This window comes from Jaculus jaculus, chromosome 2, assembly GCF_020740685.1.
Source record: "Jaculus jaculus isolate mJacJac1 chromosome 2, mJacJac1.mat.Y.cur, whole genome shotgun sequence".
Lineage (NCBI taxonomy): Eukaryota > Metazoa > Chordata > Mammalia > Rodentia > Dipodidae > Jaculus > Jaculus jaculus.
In genome coordinates this window covers 180,205,349-180,220,486 of record NC_059103.1, presented here as the reverse complement: position 1 = coordinate 180,220,486, position 15,138 = coordinate 180,205,349, and the positions used below count along the sequence as shown (strand labels likewise).

The window sequence follows — 15,138 nt, the reverse complement described above, 5'->3', positions numbered from 1 at the left end:
TGGGGAATTGAACCTGGGTCCTTAGGTTTTGTAGGCAAATGCCTTAACCACTAAGCCATCTCTCCAGCCAGAATAAAATAGATTTCCTTTTAAAAACTAAAAATGTTCAGATTTATTCCTCTGAACTTTTTAAAATTTAAAGTACTGACTTTTTTTGTCTTTTGATTGACCTGGTAAGGTTTTACTGATCCTCAAGGGTTGATCATGTTTTTGTAGGACACTGTTTCTGATGCCTTCTTTTCACTAAATTGCATCTTTCTTTTTTAACATTTTTAAAATTTTTTTTATTTATTTGAGAGTGGCAGACAGAGAGAGAAAGAAGCAGATAGAGAGGGAGAATGGGTGCGCCAGGGCTTCCAGCCACTGCAGACAAACTCCAGATGTGTGTGCTCCCTTGTGCATCTGGCTAATGTGGGTCCTGGGGAATTAAGCCTTGAACCGGGGGCCCTAGGCTTCACAGGCAAGCACTTAACCGCTAAGCCATCTCTCTAGCCCGCATCTTTCTTTTGTATCAACTTTCAATATTTCAACTGGTTCACAGTGTTTATTAACACAAGGTATGTGTGACTATCTTCTTTCATGGTTTTTGTGTATCACAAATGGGGAGACGGTATTTTGCCTTTGATTTCAGTGAAAATGTTGAACAACTCATTGTTGTCAATTATAATGGAAACACTGACATATGTAGAAATATGTCTGCCCAGATATTCCCTAGTTGATGAGACTTATGGGGGAAATGGCTGAACTAAGAGGTCTTACTTTTGGAGTTCTGCAGGTTATCCTATTCAAATGTGCTCCAATCACATTACAGGTTCCATTTCCAACAAAAACTGTAGAATTTTCACTAAAGCCAAATCCAGACAGAGTCAGTAGAGTACCACCTTTACAAGAAAAACAAAGAAAATAAAATAGACCAAAAACAGATTAATTATAACAGAGAGAAACTTTCCCAGCTTCTAACTCATCATTTGTGAATCATCCAGTCACCCAAGTGATGGGCATTCAGGTGGGCAGGGAACCAGAATGCACCTGTGCACAGACCGTTGCATGCACACGTTTGAACTCTTAACAACGCAGGTTTGTTCCATCTTGTTTTTGAATTTTTTTTTTTTTTTTGTTTTGTTACTCAAGGTAGGGTCTCATTCTAGCTCAGGCTGACCTGGAATTCACTATGTAGTCTCAGGGTGGCCTTGAACTTATGGTGATCCTACCTCTGCCTTCCAAGTGCTGGGATTAAAGACATGTGCTACCACGCCTGGCTTGAAATATTTTTAGTAGCAACTGCCATTATCCCCAGTGCCTTCTTCATTGTAGAGATAAATTGTGCTGTTTCTCTTTATCTATCCACTCACCTGGGTTGCTAAATGAAGGGAATTAAGACTTTCACCAAATATTAAATTTAAATCCTCTAAATAAGAAGAAGTTTAAGAGAAAAATGCAATATAGTAAATGTAAAGCAAAAAAAAAAAAAACCAACAATTAAAAACACCAAAAGAGATCAATATAAAAGCACAAACATAACAATTGATTATGGTTTAAAACAAAGAAAGCACAAAGGAAGTGAAGCAGGACAAGAAAAATGTGTTTTTTCTTTACACTCGATCAGCTTTCCTTTCCCGATTTGTCCCCAGAAGTTCTTCTGGGTTGAGTAGCTCCACTGAGACCATGGTTACAAGTAGAGCAGCTGGTAAGCAGAATAATAACTAATAAATCTTTTCCTGACATAATTAATGAGCTTGTTCTAGAAACACGTAATTGATGATATTAATTCAATAACCTAAGACGTAAGTATAAGCACTCACCCTGAATTGTGCTTTGTAAGAAGAAAAGAATTAGCCATCCATTTAATCTCTGTGCCTTTCAAAAGACATTGGCCTTTGTTCTAGAGGAGGGAGTTTGGATTCCCCTCCTTTTCCCTGCACTAGAAACAACAAAACCTGAAACAGGAACGTAGAAACTTCCTCTATTAGCTCTGGTAAGAACTATTCACCGTTACCTGCTAGACTTCCAGATTCAGGCCAGATGTATGAGATTTGGCTCTGATAAGTGAAGTGGAATCCCTCATCCTCCACACTCTGTGCGAGCCCAACACCAGCAATGGACACGGTCACCGGTACATGTCCAGCACTTCCATTCAGAATCTGGCATTTGATCTCATTTTCTTGTGATTAAAAAAAAGAAAATGTTTTGTTGAGATTAAAAATAATTAAAAATTTATATTTGCAAATATTAACAAAGGCTTTCATTTCTGAACTTCAAGAAGCATTACAAGGTCAACTACTCCTGTGCTTATGAAAAGAAGATCTTAGATGAATGGAAGGAATCATTGCAAACTATCTGCTGTTCTGAATCAATTACTCCTAGATATAGTAAACCAACAACACAAACAAACAACCTGCTTCAGATAAAACTGTGGCAAAGAGGACAACAGTAATACTTTTCATAATTTAGAACTTGTAATTAGAATTATATTATCTTAGAACTTTTAGACCCAAATCTTTATCCAAATTGGGTATAATAATGGGCTCTATCATTGAAAGTGATAAAGGTAAATGAAAACATTTTTTTAACTTTATAATGTGTTTTGGTAATATTGGTGTTATATTGACTTTTTACTTTGATAAATGATTTGGTAAATGCATTGGTTTGCATAATTGCAATCTATTTAAATTAAGGAAAATACCTTGGAGAATGAAAGCTTTAGTGAAATTAATAACTATGGTGTTTACCACTTCAAGATGATAAGAAATGTGAATGATATCTAACATCTGTATCACTGGGGAGATGTGCTATTGGACTAGAAATCAGAGAAGACAGCCACATTCTCTTGGCTTATAGAGTATATGATAGGCTAATCATACTTGTCATAGCTCTGATTCCAATTTCTCCTAGAAAAGAATGATCAGCCCTCACAATGTGTGAGAGAACCTACCTTCCACAGAAAGAAGAGAGCAGCCCACAGGTCCGACAGAGACCAACACAGCTGAAGCAGGAGAAAATCCGGAGCCTGATATTGTTAAAATCGTGGTTTCTTCATAGGATCCTGAAATGTGAACAATTGAAATAATGGAACTTAAATTTAAAAAAATAACATCTGTTGTTATAAAATCAGATATTTCCCAGACAAAACATGATTTTCATCTCAAAGGTATGAACAGTGAGCCTGAAATTAAGCAGAAGAAAAAAGGCAATAATATTTTTTTCTACTGAGTTACTCCATACTTATTCAGATTTTGTACGTGTATTGATTGTTGTATCAGAATTATCTGATTGAAAATATATAATGGTATAAGGTGAAGGAATATCTGCACAAGGCAGATAAGTTGTCATGAACTCATGAAGAAAGAATAAATCATGTGGTAAGTGGTATGGGAATTGTATTTGAAAAGAAAGTACCATTTCTCTATTTTACTGTCTAAGAGGGTAGACATACTAAAGGACCTCCTGCTGTCTCAGCCTCTTATTTTTCCATTCATTATAAAAATTTTCCAGGCTTCATAGACAACTTATTGATAAGTAATAACTTACATAGCATTATATGCAATTATAGATACCCAGGTATTTAAATAGTGGAGAAAGAAAAGTAAATTAAAACATTGTATTTTAAAAAATATTTTTCTGTATTTACTTGCAAGCAATGAGAAAGAGAGAGAGAGAGAGACAAATGAAGAGAAGAGATACTATGGCATGCAAGTGGCTCTTGCTGGCACAAATAAACTACAGACGCATACACCACTTTGTGCATCAGGTTTTACATGGATACTGGGAAATTTAACCTTGGCTGGCAGGCTTTGCAAGTAAGCACCTTTAAGTGCTGAGCCATATCCCAAGTCCTACATCATTTTAGAAATAAATATGATGAAGTATCTTAATGATTTTGTGGTTGAAGTAAATTTATTTATTTGTTTGTTTATTTGTTTATTTATTTGTGACAGAGTCTCCCTACACAGCCTTGGCTGTTCTGAAACTCACAACCTTCCTTTTTCAACCTCCCAAATTATGGAATTACATGTATACACTATCTTGATTTAAAAGATGATTTCTTAAATAAAACACAAAAAGCTATAAGAATGTAGGTTGGATTAAAGATTTAAATGTTTCCAGTAACAATATAACAGTATAACTTAAAAGATACTCTGTACAAAGAATTGATCAACAGAATGTATAATACATAGTTATAAGTCTACTTTATAAAGACAGTAACAAAAGGGGGAAGAAAGCACATAAATGTCAAACAAATATAAACCGTGCTCATTTGTATTGCTAATTGGGAAAGCGACAAAATAATGACAACGTCTTTCCTTCAGAATATTAACAACAATTAGGAAACTGACAGTTTCAGTTATTGGCAAGGACGTGGCAAATATCTTCATCCATACCTGCTGGTAATAATGCTGCCATTTTGGAGAGCAGTTTGATCATGTAATATACCAAATAAATATGCAGTATATCACCAGTTATTATCAGCATTCCATGTTTGGGCATGGATTACTAAAAAGTTCTACCAGAGCTGGAGAGATGGCACAGTGGTTAAGGCACTTGCCTGCAAAGCCTAACAGCTTAAGTTCAATTCCCCAGTATCCATGTAAAGCCAGATGCATAAAGTGGTACATGCATCTGGAGTTTGTTTGCAGTGCAGGAGGCCCTGGTGTGCCCATTCTCTCTTTCTATTGATCTACCTCTTTCTCTCTGCCTCTCTCTCAAATGAATAAATAAAACTATTTTTTAAAAACTTTTAGCAGTATTGGAGAGATGGCTTAGCGGTTAAGCGCTTGCCTGTGAAGCCTAAGGACTCCAGTTCAAGGCTCGATTCCCCAGGACCCAAGTTAGTCAGATGCACAAAGGGGTGTACACATCTGGAGTTCGTTTGCAGTGGCTGAAGGCCCTGGTGCACCCACCCTGCTCTCTCTCTCTCTGCCTCTTTCTCTCTCTGTCACTCTCAAATAAAACAACAAAAAAACTTTTAGCATATATGCAATAGGAGAATTACACAAGCAACCACAATATAGTCTCATTAGTAAAACCAAAAAACTAAAAAACAATCTGTGCCCACTAACAGATGAAAAAATAAATTGATATATTTATAAAGCTATTTAAAATGATAGTTTGTATATGTATATACTATATAAATGTATTGCAAAATGAATAAGTGACAAAAATAATATGCAAAATGATATCTGCATTGTAATGTCTTATCCATCTATTTGAAAAAAATCATCAAATTTATTACATAAAAAGATACTGGAACAGCATGGAAGAATGCACACACATTTAGTTATTTTGAGGCATCTGGGAAGTTCCTTGGGGACTAAATTAGAGGATTCTTAAAAACTTTAGCTTTATTTATAATATTTTCTTTTTTAAGAGATTGTGAAAGCATATGTGTAAATAGCAGCATTTAATTATCAGTGAAAAGAAAATAGATTTTTATTGCATTTTATACTTTCCATAATTTTTAAAATTAGTCAAAATATGGCAAAAGATCATTCCAGTTACTAATTATTTTGAGTAAGAAATATACTTCAGCAAGTGCATACAAAAACAGAAATTCACTAGAAAGTGCAAGCATACATGCAAAAATAAAAATATTATAGTACTATAATCAAAAGTTTGCCAAATTCTTTGTTTCTTTCTTTGCTTGCTTGCTTTTTTGTTTTGTAGGGAGAGGTTTCATTCTAGGCCAGGCCCACTTGGAATTCACTATGTAGTCTCAGGCTGGCCTCAAAAACAGAGACCCTCCTACCTCTGCCTCTCAAGTGCTTGGATTAAAGGTGTGACCACCACGCCCAGCAGAGAAGTGGGAGGGAGAATGGTCATATCACAGCCTCTAGCTGGTGTAGGTGAACACCAGACACATGTGCCACTTTGTGCATCTGGCTTTACATGGGTACTGTGCAATCAAACTTGTATTTTTAGGCTTTATGGGCAAGTGTCTTAAGCGCTGAGCATCTCTCCAGCCCCCCTCTCCAAATTCTTATTCTTAAGACTTTGACCATTTGTAACATGAATTATTCTCAAGTTAATATCCTTGCTACAAAAATCTCAAGAATATATTCTTTCAACCTAAAGTTCGGTTAATTATTTTTAAAATTTGAATGCTGGATGGGGTAATGTAAAATTAACACATGAAAGCTGGAGAGATTGCTTAGTGGTTATGGTACTTACTGCCAAAGTGTAATGACCCTGGTTGGATTCCCCAGTGCACACATAACGCCAGATGCACAAAGTGGCACTTGCATCAGAAATTTGCTTGCAACCACTAGAGGCCCTGGCTCTACCATTCTCTCTCTGTGTATGTCTCTTTCCTCTCTGTCTCCCTCTGATTTCAAGTAAATAAATAATAATATTTTCTAAAAAGTAAATGATGAGAATTCTTACTAAATATATATGTTATATATGATTATGTTATGTATGGTTACTATACATATAATATCTACACACACACACACACACACACACACACACACACACACATATATATTCTGTGTGTGTATTCTAAATTTATCTGTATGATCAGAAAAAATACTTTACAATTTTTATCATTGCTGTTTATTTCCTCCTAGGGAAGCTCAGGGAAAACAACATTATATTTTTTGCAGTAATAATGTATCTCCTAGAATTAGTATTTGTCAATAAGTTTTCTGTTTCTTCTTAAATTGACTATTCAAATCTTTTCATTTATTAAATGACAGCTGTCTTGCTACTAGTATATATTAATTCTCCTAGAAGTGGTGACATAATAAAAGATTCCAATTAATACTTTTGTTAGTAAAAAGAACAAAAAAGCTTCAAAGGCAGAGTGAAATCTTAGACTGATTTCAACAGCTAGTACCATAGCTTAGAGAGCTTAATGATTTCTACTTCTAAGGCTATACTTAACTTTATAAGCAATAATTCTTACATAATAAAAAGTAGTACTGGTTCCATGGCTGTATGCAATAATTTTTTTCAGTATCTTCTAACCTTAGTTTGAGACACTAATATAATACTTTAAGTTATAAAACAGGATACTACCTTTAGAAGGTGTTGTGTTCAAGACCAGGGGTGTAGTCATGGGATCCCATGTGAAACCACAGTCACCTGAACATTTAGCTGGAATTCCATTAACATACACTTCAACCTTCAGATAAAGAAACAGAGCTAATAGTTAGCAGGAACATGGAGGCAGTGCTACTCAGTAGAAGATCCATAAGATTTAGAATGCTTAGAATTTAGAATTTTGTTTGCTTATTTGTCTACAAAATGTGTTTTTTAAAATTTTGCTATGATATTTCATTCATTCACATCTTCATTCTTCATTCATTCATCCTTCCTTAATGCAATAAATATACCCACTATGTTTCTTGCATCATTGTAGATGTTAGAAATATAAGAAATGCAGCATTAAAGATGCTAGGTGACAGCCCTGCAATCCCATAATTTATACTCTAGTAAATATGGGAGGGAGAGATGTGTAAAACTGTAAAAGACAAAAAGCAAGTGTGTATTGGCCGGAGTTAATTGGTGCTATTAAAAAAAAATAGATGTTGCTCTTGTGAGCCAGTTTAATGCTCTGTACTTCAGTGTTTTTCATCATAAAATGGCAACATTAATACTTATTTTACAGAAATATGGTAAGCATTAAATGATAGATATATTTTCTAATCAGGTACTGATAGATTTTTAAAATTATTATTTTACCATTAGGAAGATACTTTCCTCTAAAGTTACAGATTAATACTGGTTTGATCACCTGTAAACACCAACATTTGCATGAAAATGTAAGTCAAGCCTCCTGTTCCACCAGGTTTTTGATACATTACAAAGAGTTCTACATTTGAAATTACAAATGTTATAAGAAAAGTTAGAAAAATACCTGTGGCTGTGGACTTGGTATACGAAGCATATCTCCAAGCATGCGTTGTCTAAACAAGCCTCCTTCTTTTACCTTTGTAACTGTCATATTAGCCTTTTCTCCAATAATATTGGAATCATTAACCTATTTACAAAAATAAAATTAACAGATTAGCTATGAAAAGTATAACCACACAAAGGGTTCGTTTTAAATTTATGTATGGGCTAAAGTATGTAAACAAAATATTTTTAAAACAAAATCTAAAAATGGAAATAATCTATTCCATGAAAAAAATGCTCAGTAAGTGTTTTATAGTGAGATATACTGCATTAATGAAACCATCAATTAAATGACTAAAATTAATTTTAATTTGTAGAATAGAATAAATCTAAACAAAAATGAATTTCTTGAATTTTATTAGCTTAAAATATTCTGTGCTTTTTCTCAATATGACCACTTTTATAACTTATTTTCTAATAATTGAAAAATTGAGTTATTTTTCCACCTGGGAGTCATATTCCTCTTTAACATTTTTTTTTTTTTACAGCTGGCTATCCTGATATTTTTACCCATTCTTGTACTTACATTTTCTTTAAATGATAAAAAAGAAACCAAATCAATTTCATATATGCAATACCCTCATTTTAAACTCCTGCCCATATGGTAGACTTCTGACATAGACAGTAGCTCTCAGGTGATAGAGGCCTCCCTACGCAACCACACCAGAGCCAGTGGTGAGAAGCAGCAATGGGAAAAGAGAGATGGGTGGAGACCACCCATGAGCAGGGGAAAAAAGAGGGAGACCAGTCCCTAGTGTTGTCTCAACTATAGAATTTTCTAATTCTAGTTCTAGACATGGACTCTGTAAAATAACTTCCACATCTTTATGACTGTCACTATTTTGTATTGTGTTCTATATTTGCATGGCTTTTGTTGTCTCCTTCCACACCATCCGCACTCAAAATGGTTTTGAAATTAGAGTTCTACTCTTTTTGGATGAATAAATGTGGGTCTGTATATGACAACATAGTATTCTTATGAAAAATATGCCATTTAAACAACTATTTTCCCATTGATGAAACTATGTTTCCAAATTTTACTATGAGAACAAATGCTGTAATGACTACTACCATTGTGTTTCTCCTATTTCATGTTTGTATTATTTTTTCAATAAGATAGGATTATGTAAATTATTGATTCACATGATATTTATATCTAAGTATTTGGATCCAGATTATTCCATAATCTTCCACAGAAAAGCTTGCACTAATTTACATTCTCACCACCAGTGCCTGTGAGGAAAGGTTTCCCCATACTTTCATTGTCTTCAAAAGGTATCAGATTAATGTTTGGCTAACAGCACCCCCACTTCCTGCTAGACTATTCCCCACACACTCTGGGTTTGACACTTCTAATTTAGCAATGTTAGCTAGATCACAGCATTAGATGGGACTTGAAAAGTCATCTTTATGTTCAAAAAAGTATTCATGGTCCCAGAACACAGCTCTCATTGCAAAACTATAGACATTGAAGCTGGGTATTCTTGTCTCTTTAAAAACACACCTGAGAGGGAATATGAAACTATACCTTATGTAAAATATAAATAAATAAAAATTTAAAAAATACACTAGGTTTGTTCTGGGACTAGCCATGTGCCATGTCTGTGTTCTTCCTACCCTCTTCAGGGGTCTTCTAACAGTCATACTTCCTGACTCCTTTCACATGGCAGAAGGAACAAAGTACCAATAACTATTGTCTATAAAGAATACCTGGCCATTCTAATGGATAATAGCTTTCCTCTTTTCAAATATCTATTTTTTAAGGTTTAGGAAGACTTTATTAGATTAAGAGAAGGAAAAGAAAAAAGTGTAGAAAGCTCTTGCAATGTGGAGATCAGGAGGGGATAGAGAGCCCATGTGGAAGTAAGGGGAGGTTTCCCCTCCTCTCAGCCCAGGTGGGCCAAGATGAGGGAAGCTTACCAGAACCTTGAAGTTCAGGAGCCAACTTAGCTCAAATATCTTTTTAAAACTTGGCTTATAGGGGCTAGAGAGATGGCTCAGTGATTAAAGTCACTTACTTATGAGACCTGATGGCCCCAGTTCCATTCCTCAGTACCCAGGTAAAACCAGATGAACAAAGTAGCACATGAATCTGGAGTTTATTTTCAGAAGCAGAAGGCAATGGTGTGCCCATACTCACTCTCTCAATCTCTCTCTCCTTGACTCTCTCAAATGAATAAATAAATTACTTTTTAAAAATATTTAATTAATATGCATGTTTAAATACACATAATCTATAGTTCTTTCTAGATGGAGAGAGTGAAAATTAGCAAACAGAACACAGAAGGAAGCAGAGGCTGGGCTAAATGAGGAGACCTGTAGAAGATCCTGCCTTCCATACGGGCTTTTCCAACTGATAGTCCAGGAGTATCCAGAACAAGTCCCCTCTCTGGTAACTGACACTTGCCCCACCTCGTCCAGGCTCTGGAGAGCAAACTTCAAGTCTGCAGCTGACACATCTGCAGGGAAGCCTGCACACAGATGGAAAATTCACAAAGCAATCTTCATCTTTACAGGACTGTGTACACTGAAATACCACTTGTAAACCACACACCCTCCTCCAACATAATCAACGTGCAGTAGGTGCCATATTGATGTCAAGATTGCACATATTGATGAAAAATAAAAAATAACATGATTAATGTTCCTCAGAATGTTTTCTTGGCTTAAATGCTTTTGTTTTACTATCAGTTCACTTATAGGAAATCTATAAGTCATGGATGAAAAAGAAACTTGGAACTTAAAATTTGTACATCTGATGAAGTAGTGAAGAAAACACAAATGTCATTTGCTTTGGATAATTTTGTTTTATGTTATTGACATAATCTCAAGTATATAAGTCATGTAAAGTAGCAATACTAGAAAGGGAAAAGATTTATAATGGCCTAAATTAGTGTTCATTTGATAAACATTGTGAGCTACATACACAATCTTCAAAACAGTCTAGTACTAGCAATATTTTAAAAAGTAAAACAAAACAAGTACTTTTATGTTAATAACAAATTTTATGTAATAAAATATATTTTAAATGTATGTCAACAATGCAAAGACAATATTTAGGTGTTATTTATTTTAATATATGACATATGTTACATCCCATGTTCTGTGGCCATATGTGGCTATGTTTACCATGGTGGACAACATGAATCTGTGATTCACTTAATTCTCATTTAAAACAATTTTCCAGCTATCAGTTTTTGTAGTATTTTAATGTTACCATTATTGTTTCTGACTACCACTGTGATGAAGTATTTTAAAAACATATATGTATGATACAAAGCTATTAACTATGAAGGTAAGAATTCCAACCACCTTTAGGAAAACAACTATTGAAAAAAAAAAGAAAAGAAAAACAACTCTTAACATTTGCTATATTTTATAGACTTTATATTATTTGCTTTAAATAAAAATGATTACTAACAATATAGGTTTGGATGGGTCAGTTCTTTTATAACATAGCAAAAGCTGTACTTTAAAATAAAAATAGTATGATTGGCTGTTGATTGGCCATAATGTGACATACATTATTATAGAAACAACCGTGTGAGTAGATATTTGAATTAAAATAAGTATAATAATTCTCAAGTCTAACATAGATGACACACATGTGCATACTAATGTCCTGAACATTTTTCATCTACGTTTGATGGTTTTGAACATTTAAACATACCTCTGAGAATGTGTCCGTATGCGTGAATGTCAAAGCTGCCACTTATAGGTGGAGAGGATTCTTGAATTCTTTGAATACGAATCTTTGACTCCCCTGGCCAATTATTTCCTCTGTAAACAGATTCATTCTTTGTCTCATTTGTGATTATCTAATTTCCAAAATAAATATTGATAAAATGATTAAACACAACAATGGCTAATACAATTTCCATCGCAGCATGGTACAGTTGTGTGACACGACATAAATGAGCCTCATTGTATTCAGGATTCTACAGGACATTAAGGAGAATCCCATAGATCAACACAGGCCATGGCTAAACAGCTGCAGTAATGAGACCAAAGTCAACGTAGTCATCTGTGCAGTCATCAGCTGGAATCACAGTAATACCTCATTAATTCAGAATGTGCCCTCTATCACTGAAGGAAAAACATATTTATCAAGCAGGTTCTGTGTTCCAAGTACAAAGCCCATCACTAGCATAAGATGTAATCTTCACTATCATAGAACAATGCTTTCAAGGGAAATAACTGTAAGGATTTAACCAACAATATGTGGAAGTATGTAGTCAGTTGAGTGCCTGCCCCAGCCTCACTAAATATTGTTAAAATACTGAGTGCCAGTCAGCTGACAGAAGCAGTAGGCACTACAAATATTCAAAGATTGTAACTCTAATTGTGAAAATGACATGTTCTCATTTCTGGTCCCTCAGAGTAACATGGTAATGTTGTAGAACTTACAATTATGCAAAAAATAAGAAAATATAAGTGATAGAAGATGTAAGAATGTTCATGTTTACTCCTAATTGCCAGAAAGTGGAAAAAATACAGCAGTTCATCAATAAAATGGATACACAGTAGTATTTTCATTTTCTAAAATGATATATAGCATTCATACCAATGAACTACAGATATGTCTAATATGGACCTCTCAATGTTGAATAAGAAAGGTAGGTTGAAATAACAAGAGCTCTTATGACTCCTTTTGTATGAACTTTTAAAACAGGACAAACCAATTAATGGTGATAGCAAGCACAAGAGCTGTCACTTGAATGTGAGGGGATAGTAACATAATGAAAGGACGAGATAACAAGGGAAGCTCCTCGGGGCTAATAATTATCTTTTCCTTGATCAAGATAATGATTATATGACTGTGTTTAATTTTAAAAATTCACCAGGTCAGCCAAGTGTGGTGGCGTACACCTGTAATCCCAGCACTTGGGAAGCAGAGGTAGGAGGACCATGAGTTTGAGGCCACCCTGAGATTCCATAGTAAATTCCAGTCAGCCTGGGATAGAGTGAGACCTTACCTCAAAAAAAAAAAAAAAAAATTCACCAAGTTCATCAATGTTCAGGGTATAAGATGAACATAAAACCCAAGCACATTTCTCAGTACACATAACAAGCATGTGGAAACCAAAATTAAAAACGTAAGATCAGGCAGGAGGGATGGCTCAGTAGCTGAAGTTCTTGCTTGCAAAGCCCAAGAGGCTGAACCCAATTCTTCAGACTCATGTAAAGCCAGATGCACAAAGTAGCACATGTTTCTGGAGCTTGTACGCAGTGACAGGAGGCCCTATTGTACCCATACTTTCTCTCTCTCTCTTCTTGAAAGTAAATAAATAAGTAAATAAAAAAACAGTAATACCATTTATAATTGCTTCCAAGAAAGCGAAATAGTTATATGTAAATGTAATGAAATGTGTTCTTCTAATCAGAAAATTGAAAATTCTGACAGAAGTAATCAAAGAAGAGCCAAGTATTATTTTATAAAAACAAAAGAAGACCTAAATAAATGAATAGAGGTACTGTGTTTATGTATTGTAACATTCAGCATAATCAGAGTTATTCCTCAAGACAATTTATAGATTTGGTGCAATTGTTTTCAAAATGTCAGCAAGGTATTCTTGTAGGTACAAAGAAACATTCTAAAATTTATATGAAATGATATAAAGTATATTTTGCAAAAGAAGAAGGTGAAAGAAATCTTTAAATTCAGTGTTAAGGGGGCTGGAGAGATTGCTCAGCAGTTAAGGTCCTTGCCTGGAAAGCCTACAGATTTGATTTCCTAGTACCCACGTAAAGCCCGGTGCGTAAGGTGGCACATGTATCTAGAGTTTGCTTGCAATGACTAGAGACCTTGGCACACCCATTCTCTCTCTCTCTCTCTCTCTCTCTCTCTCTCTCTCTCTCACACACACACACACACACACACACACACACACTCACACACACACACACACACACACATGTTCTCTTGCCCTTTTCTCTTTCTTTTTCTTTCAAAAAAGGAAATAAAATATATTTTTAAATTTAATGTTAAGGCTACCTGTATAGCAAGAGCAATCAAGAAAATGCAGTACTGGTTCAAAGGGCCAACATAAAAAGAATGGAACAGAATAGATAACTCATAAATATAGTCACATGGATATTCCCAAATGATGTTTCCATAAATGTGCAAGAGTCATGTAATAGAGAACGAAAGTGGTTTTTATCAAATCATACCACAGTTACTAGAGCCATAGGCAAAGAAACGAACCTCACCTTGAAACCACATTATATACGAAAGTAAGTCAAAACTGTTCATTGCTCTATGTATAAAACATAAATCTATACAAATTTAAGAAAATTTAGAAAATTCTTCAAAGCCCAAGGCTAAGTGAATTATTTGAAACAAAAACATCCCTCACAAAAATAGAAGTAATAATAATAACAATAATAATTAGTTGGAAACATCAGAACTAAGGACTCTTTGGGAAACCTTGTAATAAAGATGAAAGGCCAAGATATAATGTGTGAGTGATATCTGTCAACTGTATATATCACTAATGATATTTAGAATTATAAATACCTTGAAAACTCTATAACCTAGAATAAACAACCCAATTTAAAAGTGAGCAAGCGATATAGCAGGCATTTCTTAGATTTATGAGTGGTAAACACCTCATAAAATAATGGTCAATATAATTAGCTGTCAGAAAATGCAAATTAAACCAAAAGGAGGTCTGAATATAATTTATCTTAGTAGCTATGGTGAAAAAAAAATGTCAAAGACAGTAAATGTCAGGAAACCTGTGTAGGTATGCTTGGGCTGCAAGGTCACTGAGAAATCAAGTTGGAACTGAGTTGAAAACCTCCTCCCTGTAGACCAACTGACAGAAAGCTGGAAAACACTATGCTTAATGTAGCCCTATGGGAGAGAGAAGTCATCAGTGGAGATAAACAACAGTGAATAATGCAAGCCTTAAGTCTGTCCAGCTAAATGACCCAATGGGTGCAATAGTGGCACGTCTATTATAGGAGAAACCAGCTGCTCTCTAATTGGACTGGAGACTCACACCACAGGAGGAAATATATGCCTGGTACTGAAAACTTAGTCACAAGCCTGTGACAGGGAAGGTCATGAGTCCTTGGGATGTAACACCTGTCGGTATCTGGCTAAATGCATACATTATGCTCACCAAACTGCCCTGCTAATGCCCATATATTAATGCTACTCTCACTTTTGGTTAGAGAATCTTCTCTAGAATCACTCAAAAAGCATCATAGTGCTGAGAAGAAGTGACAGAGGTGTTTTCA

At 34.8% G+C, this 15,138-nt stretch overlaps 1 protein-coding gene across 1 annotated transcript in view; it reads right to left on the bottom strand.

Annotated features, from left to right (window-relative positions):
• The window catches only part of Pkhd1l1 (PKHD1 like 1), a 196,807-nt gene that overhangs the window by 104,610 nt on the left and 77,059 nt on the right, over positions 1-15,138 (bottom strand). Inside the window, exons 24-30 of the mRNA XM_045144474.1 lie at positions 11,564-11,711; positions 10,210-10,364; positions 7,856-7,978; positions 7,015-7,120; positions 2,933-3,043; positions 1,997-2,161; positions 760-881 (exon numbers count right to left, since the gene is read on the bottom strand). Of these exons, the coding sequence (XP_045000409.1) occupies positions 760-881; positions 1,997-2,161; positions 2,933-3,043; positions 7,015-7,120; positions 7,856-7,978; positions 10,210-10,364; positions 11,564-11,711 (930 nt within the window). The remainder of the gene's footprint in view (positions 1-759; positions 882-1,996; positions 2,162-2,932; positions 3,044-7,014; positions 7,121-7,855; positions 7,979-10,209; positions 10,365-11,563; positions 11,712-15,138) is intronic.